The 16,095-nt window shown below is 43.2% G+C and overlaps 1 protein-coding gene and 1 long non-coding RNA gene across 2 annotated transcripts in view; both read right to left on the bottom strand.

Moving 5' to 3' along the window:
- LOC138666547 (zinc finger protein 729-like) overlaps positions 1-16,095 on the bottom strand; it is a 93,003-nt gene that overhangs the window by 9,382 nt on the left and 67,526 nt on the right. The window contains exons 12-17 of the mRNA XM_069754754.1: positions 11,062-11,161; positions 10,517-10,595; positions 10,208-10,462; positions 10,001-10,124; positions 9,820-9,917; positions 9,531-9,621 (exon numbers count right to left, since the gene is read on the bottom strand). Coding sequence (XP_069610855.1) covers positions 9,531-9,621; positions 9,820-9,917; positions 10,001-10,124; positions 10,208-10,462; positions 10,517-10,595; positions 11,062-11,161 — 747 coding nt within the window. The remainder of the gene's footprint in view (positions 1-9,530; positions 9,622-9,819; positions 9,918-10,000; positions 10,125-10,207; positions 10,463-10,516; positions 10,596-11,061; positions 11,162-16,095) is intronic.
- Positions 12,465-12,645, bottom strand: LOC138663752 (uncharacterized). The gene is made up of 2 exons (XR_011318231.1): positions 12,596-12,645; positions 12,465-12,517 (listed from the first exon to the last, which is right to left on the bottom strand). It is a non-coding gene; the product is annotated as an uncharacterized lncRNA (long non-coding RNA).

Raw genomic sequence — 16,095 nt, forward strand, 5'->3', positions numbered from 1 at the left:
GGGTAGGGGTAGGGGTAGGGTTAGGGCTAGGAATGTGCACACGTATTCTGGTCCTCTGCGGATTTTTCCGCTGCGGATTTGATAAATTCGCAGTGCTAAACCGCTGCGGATTTATGGCGGATTTACCGCGTTTTTTTCTGCGCATTTCACTGCGGTTTTACAATTGCGATTTTCTATTGGAGCAGTTGTAAAACCGCTGCGGAATCCGCACAAAGAAGTGACATGCTGCGGAATGTAAACCGCTGCGTTTCCGTGCAGTTTTTCCGCAGCATGTGTACAGCGATTTTTGTTTCCCATAGGTTTACATTGAACTGTAAACTCATGGGAAACTGCTGCGGATCCACAGCGTTTTCCGCAGCGTGTGCACATACCTTTAGAATTAGGCTATGTGCACACGGTGCGGATTTGGCTGCGGATTCGCAGCAGTGTTCAATCAGGTTTACAGTACCATGTAAACATATGAAAAACCAAATCCGCTGTGCCCATGGTGCGGAAAATACCGCGCGGGAACGCTGCGTTGTATTTTCCGCAGCATGTCAATTCTTTGTGCGGATTCCGCAGCGTTTTACACCTGTTCCTCAATAGGAATCCGCAGGTGAAATCCGCACAAAAAAACACTGGAAATCCGCGGAAAATCCGCAGGTAAAACACAGTGCCTTTTACCCGCAGATTTTTCAAAAATGGTGCGGAAATATCTCACACGAATCCGCAACGTGGGCACATAGCCTTAGGGTTGGGGTTGGAATTAGGGTTGTGGTTAGGGTTAGGGGTGTGTTGGGGTTAGTGTTGTGGTTAGGGTTGTGATTAGGATTATGGCTACAGTTGGGATTAGGGTTAGGGGTGTGTTGGGGTTAGTGTTGGAGTTAGAATTGAGGGGTTACCACTGTTTAGGCACATCAGGGGTCTCCAAACGCAACATGGCGCCACCATTGATTCCAGCCAATCTCGTATTCAAAAAGTCAAATGGTGCTCCCTCACTTCCGAGCCCTGACGTGTGCCCAAACAGTGATTTACCCCCACATATGGGGTACCAGCATACTCAGGACAAACTGCGCAACAATTACTGGGGTCCAATTTCTCCTGTTACCCTTGTGAATCTAAAAAAATGCTTGCTAAAACATAATTTTTGAGGAAAGAAAAATGATTTTTTATTTTCACGGCTCTGCGTTGTAAACGTCTGTGAAGCACTTGGGGGTTCAAAGTGCTCACCACATATCTAGATAAGTTCCTTGGGGGGTCTAGTTTCTAAAATGGGGTCACTTGTGGGGGGTTTCTACTGTTTAGGCACACCAGGGGCTCTGCAAACGCAACGTGACACCCGCAGACCATTCCATCAAAGTCTGCATTTCAAAAGTCACTACTTCCCTTCTGAGCCCCGACGTGTGCCCAAACAGTGGTTTACCCCCACATATGGGGTATCAGCGTACTCAGGAGAAACTGGACAACAACTTTTGGGGTCCAATTTCTCCTGTAACCCTTGGGAAAATAAAAAATTCTGGGCTAAATAATTATTTTTGAGGAAAGAAAACGTATTTATTATTTTCACGGCTCTGCATTATAAACTTCTATGAAGCACTTGGGGGTTCAAAGTGCTCACCACACATCTAGATAGGTTCCTTTCAGGGTCTAGTTTCCAAAATGGGGTCACTTGTGGGGGGTTTCTACTGTTTAGGCACATCAGGGGCTCTGCAAACGCAACGTGACGCCCGCAGAGCATTCCATCAAAGTCTGCATTTCAAAACGTCACTACTTCAATTCCAAGCCCCGGCATGTGCCCAAACAGTAGTTTACCCCCACATATGGGGTATCACCGTACTCAGGAGAAACTGGACAACAAATATTGGGGTCAAATTTCTCCTGTTACCCTTGGGAAAATTAAAAAATTCTGGGCTAAATAATTATTTTTGAGGAAAGAAAACGTATTTATTATTTTCACGGCTCTGCATTATAAACTTCTATGAAGCACTTGGGGGTTCAAAGTGCTCACCACACATCTAGATAAGTTCCTTTGGGGGTCTAGTTTCCAAAATGGGGTCACTTGTGGGGGGTTTCTACTGTTAAGCCACATCAGGGGCTCTGCAAACGCAACGTGACGCCCACAGAGCATTCCATCAAAGTCTGCATTTCAAAACGTCACTACTTCACTTCCGAGCCCCGGCATGTGCCCAAACAGTGATTTACCCCCACATATGGGGTATCAGCGTACTCAGGAGAAACTGGACAACAACTTTTGGGGTCAAATTTCTCCTGTTACCCTTGGGAAAATAAAAAATTGCAGGCTAAAAGATCATTTTTGAGAAAATATTTTTTTTTTTTATTTTCATGGCTCTGCGTTATAAACTTCTGTGAAGCACTTGGGGGTTCAAAGTCCTCACCACACATCTAGATTAGTTCCTTTGGGGGTCTAGTTTCTAAAATGGTGTCATTTCTGGGGGTCTCCAATGTTTAGGCACACAGGGGCTCTCCAAACGTGACATGGTGTCCGCTAATGATTGGAGCTAATTTTCCATTTAAAAAGCCAAATGGCGTGCCATCCCTTCCGAGCCCTGCCGTGCGCCCAAACAGTGGTTTACCCCCACATATGGGGTATCAGCGTACTCAGGACAAACTGGACAACAATATTTGGGGTCCAATTTCTCCTATTATCCTTGGCAAAATAGGAAATTCCAGGCTAAAAAATCATTTTTGAGGAAAGAAAAATTATTTTTTATTTTCATGGCTCTGCGTTATAAACTTCTGTGAAGCACCTGGGGGTTTAAAGTGCTCAATATGCATCTAGATAAGTTCCTTGGGGGGTCTAGTTTCCAAAATGGGGTCACTTGTGGGGGAGCTCCAATGTTTAGGCACACAGGGGCTCTCCAAACGCGACATGGTGTCCGCTAACAATTGGAGCTAATTTTCCATTCAAAAAGTCAAATGGCGCGCCTTCTCTTCCGAGCCCTGCCGAGTGCCCAAACAGTGGTTTACCCCCACATATGAGGTATCGGCGTACTCGGGAGAAATTGCCCAACAAATTTTATGATCCATTTTATCCTACTGCCCATGTGAAAATGAAAAAATTGAGGCGAAAAGAATTGTTTTGTGAAAAAAAAGTACTTTTTCATTTTTACAGATCAATTTGTGAAGCACCTGAGGGTTTAAAGTGCTCACTAGGCATCTAAATTAGTTCCTTGGGGGGTCTAGTTTCCAAAATGGGGTCACTTGTGGGGGAGCGCCAATGTTTAGGCACACAGGAGCTATCCAAACGCGACATGGTGTCCGCTAACGATGGAAATAATTTTTCATTCAAAAAGTCAAATGGCGCTCCTTCCCTTCCGAGCCTTACCATGTGCCCAAACAGTGGTTTACCTCCACATGTGAGGTATTGGTGTACTCAGGAGAAATTGGCCAACACATTTTAGGATCCATTTTATCCTGTTGCCCATGTGAAAATGAAAAAATTGAGGCTAAAAGAATTTTTTTGTGAAAAAAAAGTACTTTTTCATTTTTACGGATCAATTTGTGAAGCACCTGGGGGTTCAAAGTGCTCACTATGCATCTAGATAAGTTCCTTGGGGCGTCTAGTTTCCAAAATGGGGTCACTTGTGGGGGAGCTCCAATTTTTAGGCACACGGGGGCTCTCCAAACGTGACATGGTGTCCGCTAAAGAGTGGAGCCAATTTTTGATTCAAAAAGTCAAATGGCGCTCCTTCCCTTCCAAGCCCTGCCGTGCGCCAAAACAGTGGTTTACCACCACATATGAGGTATCAGCGTACTCAGGACAAATTGGACAACAACTTTCGTGGTTCAGTTTCTCCTTTTACCATTGGGAAAATAAAAAAATTGTTGCTAAAAGATAATTTTTGTGACTAAAAAGTTAAATGTTCATTTTTTCCTTCCATGTTGCTTCTGCTGCTGTGAAGCACCTGAAGGGTTAATAAACTTCTTGAATGTGGTTTTGAGTACCTTGAGGGGTGCAGTTTTTAGAATGGTGTCACTTTTGGGTATTTTCAGCCATATAGACCCCTCAAACTGACTTCAAATGTGAGGTGGTCCCTAAAAAAAATGGTTTTGTAAATTTCGTTGTAAAAATGACAAATCGCTGGTCGAATTTTAACCCTTATAACTTCCTAACAAAAAAAAATTTTGATTCCAAAATTGTGCTGATGTAAAGTAAACATGTGGGAAATGTTATTTATTAACTATTTTGTGTCACATATCTCTCTGGTTTAACAGAATAAAAATTCAAAATGTGAAAATTGCGAAATTTTCAAAATTTTCGCCAAATTTCCGTGTTTATCACAAATAAATGCAGAATTTATTGACCTAAATTTACCACTAACATGAAGCCCAATATGTCACGAAAAAACAATCTCAGAACCGCTAGGATCCGTTGAAGCGTTCCTGAGTTATTACCTCATAAAGGGACACTGGTCAGAATTGCAAAAAACGGCAAGGTCTTTAAGGTCAAAATAGGCTGGGTCTTGAAGGGGTTAAAGTAACGATGGCCACTCATTTTTCTTTACTTAGCTGCTTTTTTCTTGCCATAATACAAATTCTAACAGTCTGTTCAGCAGGACTATCAGCTGTGTATCCACCAGACTTCTGCACAACACAACTGAAGGTCCTAACCCCATTTATAAGGCAAGAAATACCACTTATTAAACCTGACAGGGCACACCTGTGAAGTGAAAACCATTCCCAGTGACTACCTCTTGAAGCTCATCAAGAGAATGCCAAGAGTGTGCAAAGCAGTCATCAAAGCAAAAGGTGGCCACTTTGAAGAACCTAGAATATAAGACATAATTTTAGTTGTTTCACACTTTTTTGTGAAACAACTGATATATATATATATATATATGTGTATATATATATATATATATATATATATATATATAATTCCACATGTGTTACTTCATAGTTTTCATGTCTTCAGTGTGAATGTACAATTTTCATAGTCATGAAAATACAGAAAAATCTTTAAATGAGAAGGTGTGTCCAAACTTTTGGTCTGTACTGTATATCTCTGCAAGAGTTTTTTAGCACTCGATTCCTATTACCAGCAATTTCAAAAGCGAATAATTTAGTCAGTGTGCAGAAACTGTGATATATACAGTATATTCTAGGACAAGCACTTTAAGATCTTGGCAATCTTTTACTTATATTTGGATTCATGCCAAATTGATATCCAGGCTGCTATCTATTACAAATTTATTGAGATTATTTTCCAGCTCTCTGTTCTCTTCACACCTTTTGCTGTTTTAATTATGTCATTTTAATTTATGCAAATAATAAAAATTAATAATTTGACCTAATTTCATTTTGTCACTTCTAATCTTTGCACATAGGCACCCAAAAATGTTTTGGATTCCTTTGGGAAATCATTTTGTTTTATAGATTTCTAATAGTGATGAGCGAGTATACTCGTTGCTTGGGTTTTCCAGAGCACGCTCGGGTGGTCTCTGAGTATTTATGACTGCTCAGAGATTTAGTTTTCCTTGCCGCAGCTAGATGATTTGCTGCTACTAGACAGCTTGATTACATGTGGGGATTCCCTAGCGACCAGGCCACCCCCACATGTACTCAGGCTGACTAACAGCTGTAAATCATCCAGCTGAGGCAAGGAAAACCAAATCTCAGAGCAGTCATACATACTCGGAGATCACCCGTACTTGCTCGGGAAAACCCAAGCAACGAGTATATTCGCTTATCACTAATTTCTAACTATAGTATATAGAAGTGCTACTCATTTGTATGAGTATTTGTTTATTGAGGACAACCGATTTATATTGATTATATTTGTATATGTGCAAAGTATAGGAGACGAGGACATTCTTCCTCGTCTCCTATACTTTGCACATATGCAAATTTAGCCTATGAATCTGTTATGGTCTATCTGCATTTAATATTATTAGCATATTTGTTACTTTTCAGCTCCCTGCTTTCCTTGCATATCCCAGCCCCCTGAATCCTCATTTACCCCTACTGCCTCCCCTCTCTCTGTCTACTCTATGTATCCCCCTATTAACATAACTACCCTCCCTAACCCAGATCCTAGTTTAAAAGCACCTCCATCCATCTTACCATTTTTTCCCACAAGCACAGCTGCACTCTCCCCATTGAGGTGCAGCCCGTCTCTACCGTAGAGCCTGTAGCCGACAGAGAAGTCGGCCCAGTTCTCCAGGAACCCAAACCCTTCCTTCCTGCACAATTTCTAAGCCACTTATTTATCTCCCTAAGCTCTCGCTTAAGGATCTTCCACCTCCCTCTAACTTTGTCATTGGTACCGATTTTTACCATGACCGTTAGGTTTAACCCAGCTCCACCCAGTAATTTGTCTATCTGATCTGCAATATGCCGAACCTGAGCACCCGGCAGACAACACACTGTTCGGCATTCACGGTCTGGGTGGCAGATGACCCTGTCTGTCCGCCTAATTATAGAGTCCCCTACATCAATATCTGTTTGGCCTTTGCTGCACTCCTATTTCCCTCCTTCCTAAAGGAGTCGTTTTCCTGCTTGCTAGAAGAAACATCCTGCTGCAGTGCTCCCAGTACTAGGCATGCATTAATAATATCAATCAAAAAAACATATTTACTAGGTTTTGTCAGATCAGGACTGGGCTCCCTGACACTTTTCCCTTTAACCCTTCTTGTAACATTTACCCAGCTGCGTACTTCTCTGTCCTGATCTTCCCCACCTCTACCCTCCTCCATATCACTGGCCCCAAGCCAGCACAAGGTCAGTGAGCTCTAGGTTTGCAATGCTCCTGAGTGTTGCAAGCAGCACATTTAGATCCATTACCTAGGCTTCCAAACACGTAACTAGCTGACATCGAGCACATACACATTCACCCTCAAATGGTTGTGAAGGCATGCATACATCTCACAAGATGCACACCTGGCAGCATTGTCCATGGAGCACACATTTAATGGAGATAAACCATACATATAAAACCAGAAAAAAAACAATGGAAAGCTAGTAAGGAAAACACCAACCTATGCTCTTGTGTAATACTATGATACTGCGTTTAACTATGGACTTATCTGCAGCATCGGACTTAACCCTTGAAGGTAGTTTGCACGTTAATGACCGGGCCAATTTTTCCAATTTTGACCACTGTCACTTTATGATGTTATAACTCTGGAACGCTTCAACGGATCCCGGTGATTCTGAAAATGTTTTACCGCGACATATTGTACTTCATGATACTGGTATAGTTTCTTCGGTATAACTTGCTTTTATTTGTGAAAATAACGGAAATTTAGTGAAAATTTGGAAAATATTACAACTTTAAAACTTTAAATTTTCATGCCCTTAAATCACAGAGATAAGTCACATAAAATAGGAAGTTATAAGGGTTAAAACTTGACCAGCAATTTTTCATTTTTCCAACAAAATTTACAAAACCACTTTTTTTAGGGACTACATCACATTTGAAGTCACTTTTAGGGGTCTATATGAAAGACGATATCCAAAAGCTACACCAGTCTAAAAACTGCACCCCTCAAGGTCCTCAAAACAAGAGTTGAGTGAATTTGCTCGGGTCCCTGTTTATTCGGCAAGCTATAGCGCTTACCGAATAAGTTGCAGAGGGATCCAGGCTTCCTGGATCGCTCCAGCTGATCAGCTGTTCAGCTCCGCAGCTGCATGTGTCGCAACTGTGTGACAGTCACGACACATGCACGGAGAGCCCAGCAAACAAGCTCTCCATCCATGTGTCGTGACTGTCACACAGCCGCGACACATGCAGATGCGGAGCCAAACAGCTGATCAGCCGGAGAGATCAGGAGGCCGGGTTCCCGCTGCAGCTTATTTAGCAAGCGCAATAGCTTGCTGAATAACCAGGGACCTGAGAAAATTTGCTCAACTCTACTCAAAACCACATTCAAGAAATTTATGAACCCTTCAGTTGCTTCACATGAAGTTTTTTTTTTTAATTAACATTTAACTTTTTTTTCACTAAAAATTGACTTCAGATCCAATTTTTTTTATTTTGACAAGGGTAACAGAAAAAAATGGACCTGAAAATTTGTTGTGTAATTTCTCCTGAACATATCCGATACCCCACATGAGGGAGAAAACCACTGTTTGGATGCACGGCAGAGCTCGGAAGGGAAGGAGTGCTATTTGACTTTTTGAATGCAAAATTTGATGGAACAATTGGAGGACGCAATGTCGCATTTGGAGAGCCTCTGACATGCCTAAACAGTGAAAGTTCCCCACAAATGACACCACTTTGGAAAATAGACCCTTCTGGGAACTGATCTAGATGAGTGGTGAGCACACTGAACCCTCAGGTGCTTCACAGAAGTTAATAGCATTGAGCCGTAAAAATCAAAATCAAATTTTCCCCACTAATATGTTTTCAGCACAAAATATTGCATTTTAATAAGGGTAACAGGAGAAATTGCACCATATAATTTGTTGTGCAATTTCTCCTGAGTACACCGATACCCAATATGAGGGAGAAAACCACTGTTTGGGTGCACGTCAGGGCTTGGAATGGAAGGAGTGTCATTTGAATTTTTGAATGTAAAATTTCCTGGAATCATTAGCGGACATCATGTCCTATTTGGAGAGCCCCCAGATGTGCCTGAACAGTGGAAACCCCCTACAAGTGACCCAATTTTGGAAAAAAGATCCCTCAAGGAATGTATTTAGATGCATGGTAAGCATCTTGAACCCATAGGGGCTTCACAGAAGTTTATAACATTGAGCTATGAAAATAAAAAAAATCACATTTTCCTCACAAAAATGATATTTTAGCCCCAAGTTTTTAGTTTTTCTAAGGACCAATAGGACATTTTTTACAGCAAACTGAGGTCCATTTTTCCTGAGTGAGCCAATACACTACATGTAATCGGAAATATATTTCAGAGAGACTTGCTGATCATGCACTGCGTATGATCAGCATGTTTCCTAGCTCTGGTGATCCGGCTGTCATCATGACGACTCTCAGTCTCCAATCCAAAGGCAGAGGGGCAGTCAGCCTTCTGCCTGCAACCGCGATGCTGCGATCATGTTCAATCGCAGCATTTCTGGGGTCTGTAACTGCTCGTGGCACTTAGTGCCTGGTGTCAGCGGTCAGAATCAGCTGACACCAGGCGGTGATCGTCCGCACACCGCCCGTGTGCGTAATAATCCGTCCGTGGTCAAATAGGCCCAGGTCACATGGACGGATTATTACGTCTGATGTCAGAAAGGGGTTAAAGACCACCCTCTCCATTCAGCAGCCCTCGCTTAGAGTATCTGGAACTTGCAAGGACTAAGAACCGCAAGGTTCGAAACGCGTCTGACCACATAATTCTTCCCACATTGGGGGTTGTGATTTCTACGCTGGATGGATTATTAATTTTAAAGACTTTTTCAATAAAATAAAAAGGGTTTTATGGGACTGTTTGAGCTGGATTACCTACTTGATCGATCTGGAACTTGTAGTCCACTGAGCAACACAGACAGGAGTTTCTGCTAGAAGGTTCTGGAACAAACACTTACATCACAGATACACAGAATCTGTGACTTCTCTGCATTAAGTGGTTACTACTCACCTGGGCGGTTATCTGTAGGAATCTCCTCTTTACACTGCTCATCACCCCTCACACATGTCTCTGTAGTATTAATATGGGTCAGATCTTCACCCTTAAACAAATATTGTAAAAGTCACAGATGGATGGAGAAGTCACATCTATGATCAGCTCTAACCCTGCCATCTCCACTGTTCTCATTACACAAGTATAAATCATATAATACTGGTGGATAAAACAATACTGAACACAAAATCTTCACAGCCATCTACACATCATAGGGGAGATCTCATGACACCTTCTCTCCATCTACCTGATGATCCTGAGGAACATAGGGATCTTCTTGTTCACAATCCTGCAGAAGAAGAGGACGGGGACATCTCTCTGGTGTTGTCCTCTTACTGGATAGATCTGGAGGAAACACATACAGGAACTGAATTAATTCTTTACATACAGATAATTATAGTACATGTGTATTAAGTCCTGTATATTACCTGGTGATGTGAGGGGCTGGGGAACCTCCATCATGACGTCCTGGTACACATCTTTGTGTTCTTCTAAATACTCCCACTCCTCCATGGAGAAAAAGACAGCGACATCCTGACGCCTTACAGGAACCTGAAATATTCAATGATACCGTCACCCCCCCGATCCCATCATAGAATTAGTGTATCATGCCCCAGCATTCATATCAGTGTCACCTCTCCGTTCAGCAGCTCAATCATCTTGTAGGTGAGTTCCAGGATCTTCTGGTCATTGATGTCCTCATGTATCTGGGGATGAGGTGGAAGCCTCATGATTGGGCTCCCGGGTCTTCCCCATCCCTCAGACACAGGGTCCTGACAGCGCTCACTAGAGGTCTTCTTCACTAATGTGTAATCCTGGTTTTGAAGAGACACATTAATAAATCTCACTACAGACATTTCCAGAGTCCTCACCTCTCCAGTTCTGTCCATCTGTTATTCCCATAGATAAGAATGATGTAATGTTAGGTCATCAGAATCTCTCACCTCTCCAGTAAGCCGGAAGAGGATCTCTAGGGTGAGGTGTAATATCCTCTCCACCATCTTGTCCCTGTCCATATCCTTACTTAGCAGGTGAGGAAAATTATCTTATATAGAAGATCTTCACTGTTGAGGATCAGATATTGTAGGGTCCTGAATGGGAAGAAGATGAGCCAATTTAAATTCATAAAATTCCTGTGTAGTAATACAATAACTGAAGATAATAAGGGAAACAGATGAGGAGATTTATTATTTTACAATATTTAGTTTTTTCTTTACATCTACTACTAAATCATGTACATTTTACACCACAGACAACAAGCAGTTTCTTCCTCAGAGTCGGCAGCTGAATACGTTTCTCATAGACTCATCTTCCATAACGCTAATTCTCATCTCATTTACCGACGCTGGAATCGGCATTAGAAATACTGCAGGAGATATTCATTACACGTGACAGGAGAAATAACTACTTCATGATGAGGACGACATCTCCATCTTCTACTACAGCTCTAGAAACATATTTGGCCGGAGTCCGTCACTGATTCCGTCACCACGGGTCGTCTACATGAATGTTCCCTGTCTTCGCCGGACTGTAATCTGGGCAGCATTGTGGCTCAGTGGTTAGCACTGCAGCCTTGCCGTCCTTGGGTCCTGGGATCAAATCCCAAAAAGATAACATCTGCAAGGAATTTGTATGTTCTCCCCATGTTGGCGTGGGTTTCCTCCCACATTCCAAAGACATACTGATAGGGAATTTAGATTGTGAGCCCCAACGCGGACTGCGATGCTAATATATGTAAAGTGCTGCGGAATATGATAGCGCTAGATAAGCAAAGCATAATAAATAATGAATAATATCACATATCTCATGTTTGATTCATACACAGAATTTTGAGGCATTTACACACGTGGTCAAACATTTTGGTACCTTTCGTTTAATCACAGAAAAACCCACAATGGTCACAGTAATAACTTGAATCTGACAAAAGTAATAATAACTAAAAAAAATCTATGAAAATGAACAAATGAAAGTCAGACATTGCTTTTCAACCATGCTTCCACAGAATTTAACAAAAAATAAAACTCATGAAATAGGCCTGGACAGAAATGATGGTAGCCTTAACTTAATATTTTGTTGTACAACCTTTTGAGGCAATCATTGCAATCAAACGATTCCTGTAACTGTCAATGAGACTTCTGCACCTCTCGACAGGTATTTTGGCCCACTCCTCAAGAGCAAACTGCTCCAGTTGTCTCGTGTTTGAAGGTTGCCTTTTCCAGACGGCATGTTTCAGCTCTTTCCAAAGATGCTCAATAGGATTTAGGTCAGGGCTTATAGAAGGCCACTTCATAGTCCAATGTTTTCCTGTTAGTCATTCTTGGGTGTTTTAGTTGTGTGTTTTCGGTTATTATCCTGTTGCAAGACCCATGACCAGCGACTGACACCAAGCTTTCTGACACTGGGCAGCACATTTCTCTCTAGAATGCCTTGATAGTCTTGAGATTTCATTGTACCCTACACAGATTCTAAACACCCTGTGCCAGACACAGCAAGCAGCCCCAGAACAAAACAGAGCCTCCTCCATGTTTCACAGTAGGGACAGTGTTCTTTTCTTGATGTGCCTTACTAAAAAGTTAAATTTTTGTCTTATCTGTCTAAGGTCAGAGTCACACATGCGAGAAACACGTCCGTGTCTCGCATGTGAAAAGCAAGCTCTGGCGCCGGCACTTCGGAGCGGATCGTGCGGCCGCATACCAACACATGGAGCCGCACGCTCCGCTCCCAAGTGCCAGCGCCAGAGCTTGCTTTTCACATGCGAGACACGGACGTGTTTCTCGCATGTGTGACTCCGGCCTATAGGTCATTCTCTCAGAAGCTTTGTGGCTTGTCAGCATGTAGTTTGGCAGATTCCAGTCTTGCTTTTTTATGATTCAACATGGTCCATGTTGAGTGTGATACACACCATGTCACCAAACAGCACAGTGAGTATCTGTAGCCCTATATGCCTAAAAAATAACCAAAATAGTCTCAGCAATGAAGGGGTTACTGCTCCCTGCCAGTAATGGGAAATCTCCAGCACCTACCTCCACCTGCAGAGCCGCACACCTCATATATGGCTGCTACAGGACCTGTGATGAGGTCACAGGAGGGGAGGAGTCAGGGGTCACATGATCAGGGGCCTCAGTGTATGCAGGACTCTGCTGTGCTGGTTGTCATGGTGCTGGATGAGGGGAAGTTTACAGGTCCTTCTCAAAAAATTAGCATATAGTGTTAAATTTCATTATTTACCATAATGTAATGATTACAATTAAACTTTCATATATTATAGATTCATTATCCACCAACTGAAATTTGTCAGGTCTTTTATTGTTTTAATACTGATGATTTTGGCATACAACTCCTGATAACCCAAAAAACCTGTCTCAATAAATTAGCATATCAAGAAAAGGTTCTCTAAACGACCTATTACCCTAATCTTCTGAATCAACTAATTAACTCTAAACACATGCAAAAGATACCTGAGGCTTTTATAAACTCCCTGCCTGGTTCATTACTCAAATCCCCCATCATGGGTAAGACTAGCGACCTGACAGATGTCAAGAAGGCCATCATTGACACCCTCAAGCAAGAGGGTAAGACCCAGAAAGAAATTTCTCAACAAATAGGCTGTTCCCAGAGTGCTGTATCAAGGCACCTCAATGGTAAGTCTGTTGGAAGGAAACAATGTGGCAGAAAACGCTGTACAACGAGAAGAGGAGACCGGACCCTGAGGAAGATTGTGGAGAAGGACCAATTCCAGACCTTGGGGAACCTGAGGAAGCAGTGGACTGAGTCTGGTGTGGAAACATCCAGAGCCACCGTGCACAGGCGTGTGCAGGAAATGGGCTACAGGTGCCGCATTCCCCAGGTAAAGCCACTTTTGAGCTACAGACAAGCAGCACTGGACTGTTGCTAAGTGGTCCCAAGTACTTTTTTCTGATGAAAGCAAATTTTGCATGTCATTCGGAAATCAAGGTGCCAGAGTCTGGAGGAAGACTGGGGAGAAGGAAATGCCAAAATGCCTGAAGTCCAGTGTCAAGTACCCACAGTCAGTGATGGTGTGGGGTGCCATGTCAGCTGCTGGTGTTGGTCCACTGTGTTTCATCAAGGGCAGGGTCAATGCAGCTAGCTATCAGGAGATTTTGGAGCACTTCATGCTTCCATCGGCTGAAATGCTTTATGGAGATGAAGATTTCATTTTTCAGCACGACCTGGCACCTGCTCACAGTGCCAAAACCACTGGTAAATGGTTTACTGACCATGGTATTACTGTGCTCAATTGGCCTGCCAACTCTCCTGACCTGAACCCCATAGAGAATCTGTGGGATATTGTGAAGAGAAAGTTGAGAGACGCAAGACCCAACACTCTGGATGAGCTTAAGGCCGCTATTGAAGCATCCTGGGCCTCCATAACATCTCAGCAGTGTCACAGGCTGATTGCCTCCATGCCACGCCGCATTGAAGCAGTCATTTCTGCCAAAGGATTCCCGACCAAGTATTGAGTGCATAACTGAACATTATTATTTGTTGGTTTTTTTGTTTGTTATTAAAAAACACTTTTATTTGATTGGATGGGTGAAATATGCTAATTTATTGAGACAGGTTTTTTGGGTTATCAGGAGTTGTATGCCAAAATCATCAGTATTAAAACAATAAAAGACCTGACAAATTTCAGTTGGTGGATAATGAATCTATAATATATGAAAGTTTAATTGTAATCATTACATTATGGTAAATAATGAAATTTAACACTATATGCTAATTTTTTGAGAAGCACCTGTATGTGTGGGGTCAGAAGGGGTTTACAGTGTGGATGTAGCAGAGCCGTGTGTAGAGGTGTACGGAGCGGAGCCGCGTGTGTACGGGGTGTACGGAGCAGAGCCGTGTGTGTACGAGGTGTACGGAGCAGAGCCGCGTGTGTACGAGGTGTACAGAGCGTAGCCGCGTGTGTACAAGGTGTACGGAGCAGAGCCGCGTGTGTACGAAGTGTACGGAGGGGAGCCGCGTGTGTACGAGATGTACGGAGCGGAGCCGTGTGTGTACGAGGTGTACGGAACGGAGCCGCATGTGTACGAGGTGTACGGAACGGAGCCGCATGTGTACGAGGTGTACAGAGTGGAGCGCGCGTGTATGAGCGGAGCGGAGCCACATGAGTATGATATGTATGCAAAGCAGCCGTATGTGTACTATGTGAACGGAGCTGAGCCACATGTCCCCACATCACATCCACAGCCCTGGTTAACCCCTTCACCCCGAGCCTGTTTTCATATTCCTGACCAGGCCAATTCTACAACTCAGACCACTGTCACTTTATGAGGTTATAGCTCTGGAACGCTTCAATGGATTCCACTGATTCTGAGATTATTCTCTCGATATATATTGTACTTCATGTTAGGCCTCTTTCACACATCAGTTTTTTGCCATCAGTCACAATCTGATGGCTCGTCGGATCCATCATAAATTGCAAAAAACTGATGTGACGGATCTGAAGATTTCTGTGGATTTCACTTTTGAGGCGAATCGTTTGAAAGCGAAGGAGTGAGAAAGACAGCGCATCATGCGCCGGCGTCGTTTTTGGATCCACCCAATTACTGCACAGAGAATGACGAGTGGGGTGTATTCAACATTATACATGGAGATCGACCAAACAAGGCAAGTCTTCATTGTTCAACCACCACAACCCCTTTGTATACCAGACCAATGCCAAAACCCCATAACCTACCTCTCCAACATCAGTATAGGGGGGCTTAATTGTCTCCTCTCCAAATCACACCTCACAACCTGTGTGCTCGACCCCATCCCATCCCACTCCTCCCCAACCTCACCACCACTCTTATCCCATCCCTAACCCACCTCTTCAACCTATCACTAACTTCTGGCACCTTCCCTTCTGCTTGCAAACATGCCACAATCATGCCTATCCTTAAAAAGCCAACCCTCGATCCAACAGCTATCGCCCAATATCGCTGCTCCCGTTCGCTTCCAAACTCCTGGAGCAGCACGTCCACGCTGAACTTTCCTCCCACCTCTCATCTAACTTGCTCCTTGACAATCTGGTTTCCGCCCCATCACTCAACTGACACAGCCTTGACCAAAATTACTAATGACCTATATACAGCCAAAGCTAATGGACAATACTCTGTACTCCTCCTTCTAGACTTGTCCTCTGCTTTCGACACAGTTGATCATTGCCTCCTACTACAGATCCTCTCCTCCTTTGGCATCAAAGATCTCGCCCTATCCTGGATCTCCTCATACCTTTCCAACCGCACATTCAGCGTCTCCCACTCCCACACTGCCTCCTTATCCCACCCTCTCTCTGTTGGAGTCTTCCAAGACTCTGTTCTAGGACCCTACTCTTCTCAAACTATACACTTGGCCTGGGACAACTCATAAAGTCTCATGGATTCCAGTACCACCTTTATACTAATGACATTCAGATCTACCTTTCTGGCCCAGACGTCACCTCTCTGCTGTCCAGAATCCCGGAGTGTCTATCAGCCATATCCTCCTTCTTCTCCTCTCGCTTCCTCAAACTCAATGT

This window comes from Ranitomeya imitator, chromosome 2 (genome assembly GCF_032444005.1).
Source record: "Ranitomeya imitator isolate aRanImi1 chromosome 2, aRanImi1.pri, whole genome shotgun sequence".
NCBI lineage: Eukaryota > Metazoa > Chordata > Amphibia > Anura > Dendrobatidae > Ranitomeya > Ranitomeya imitator.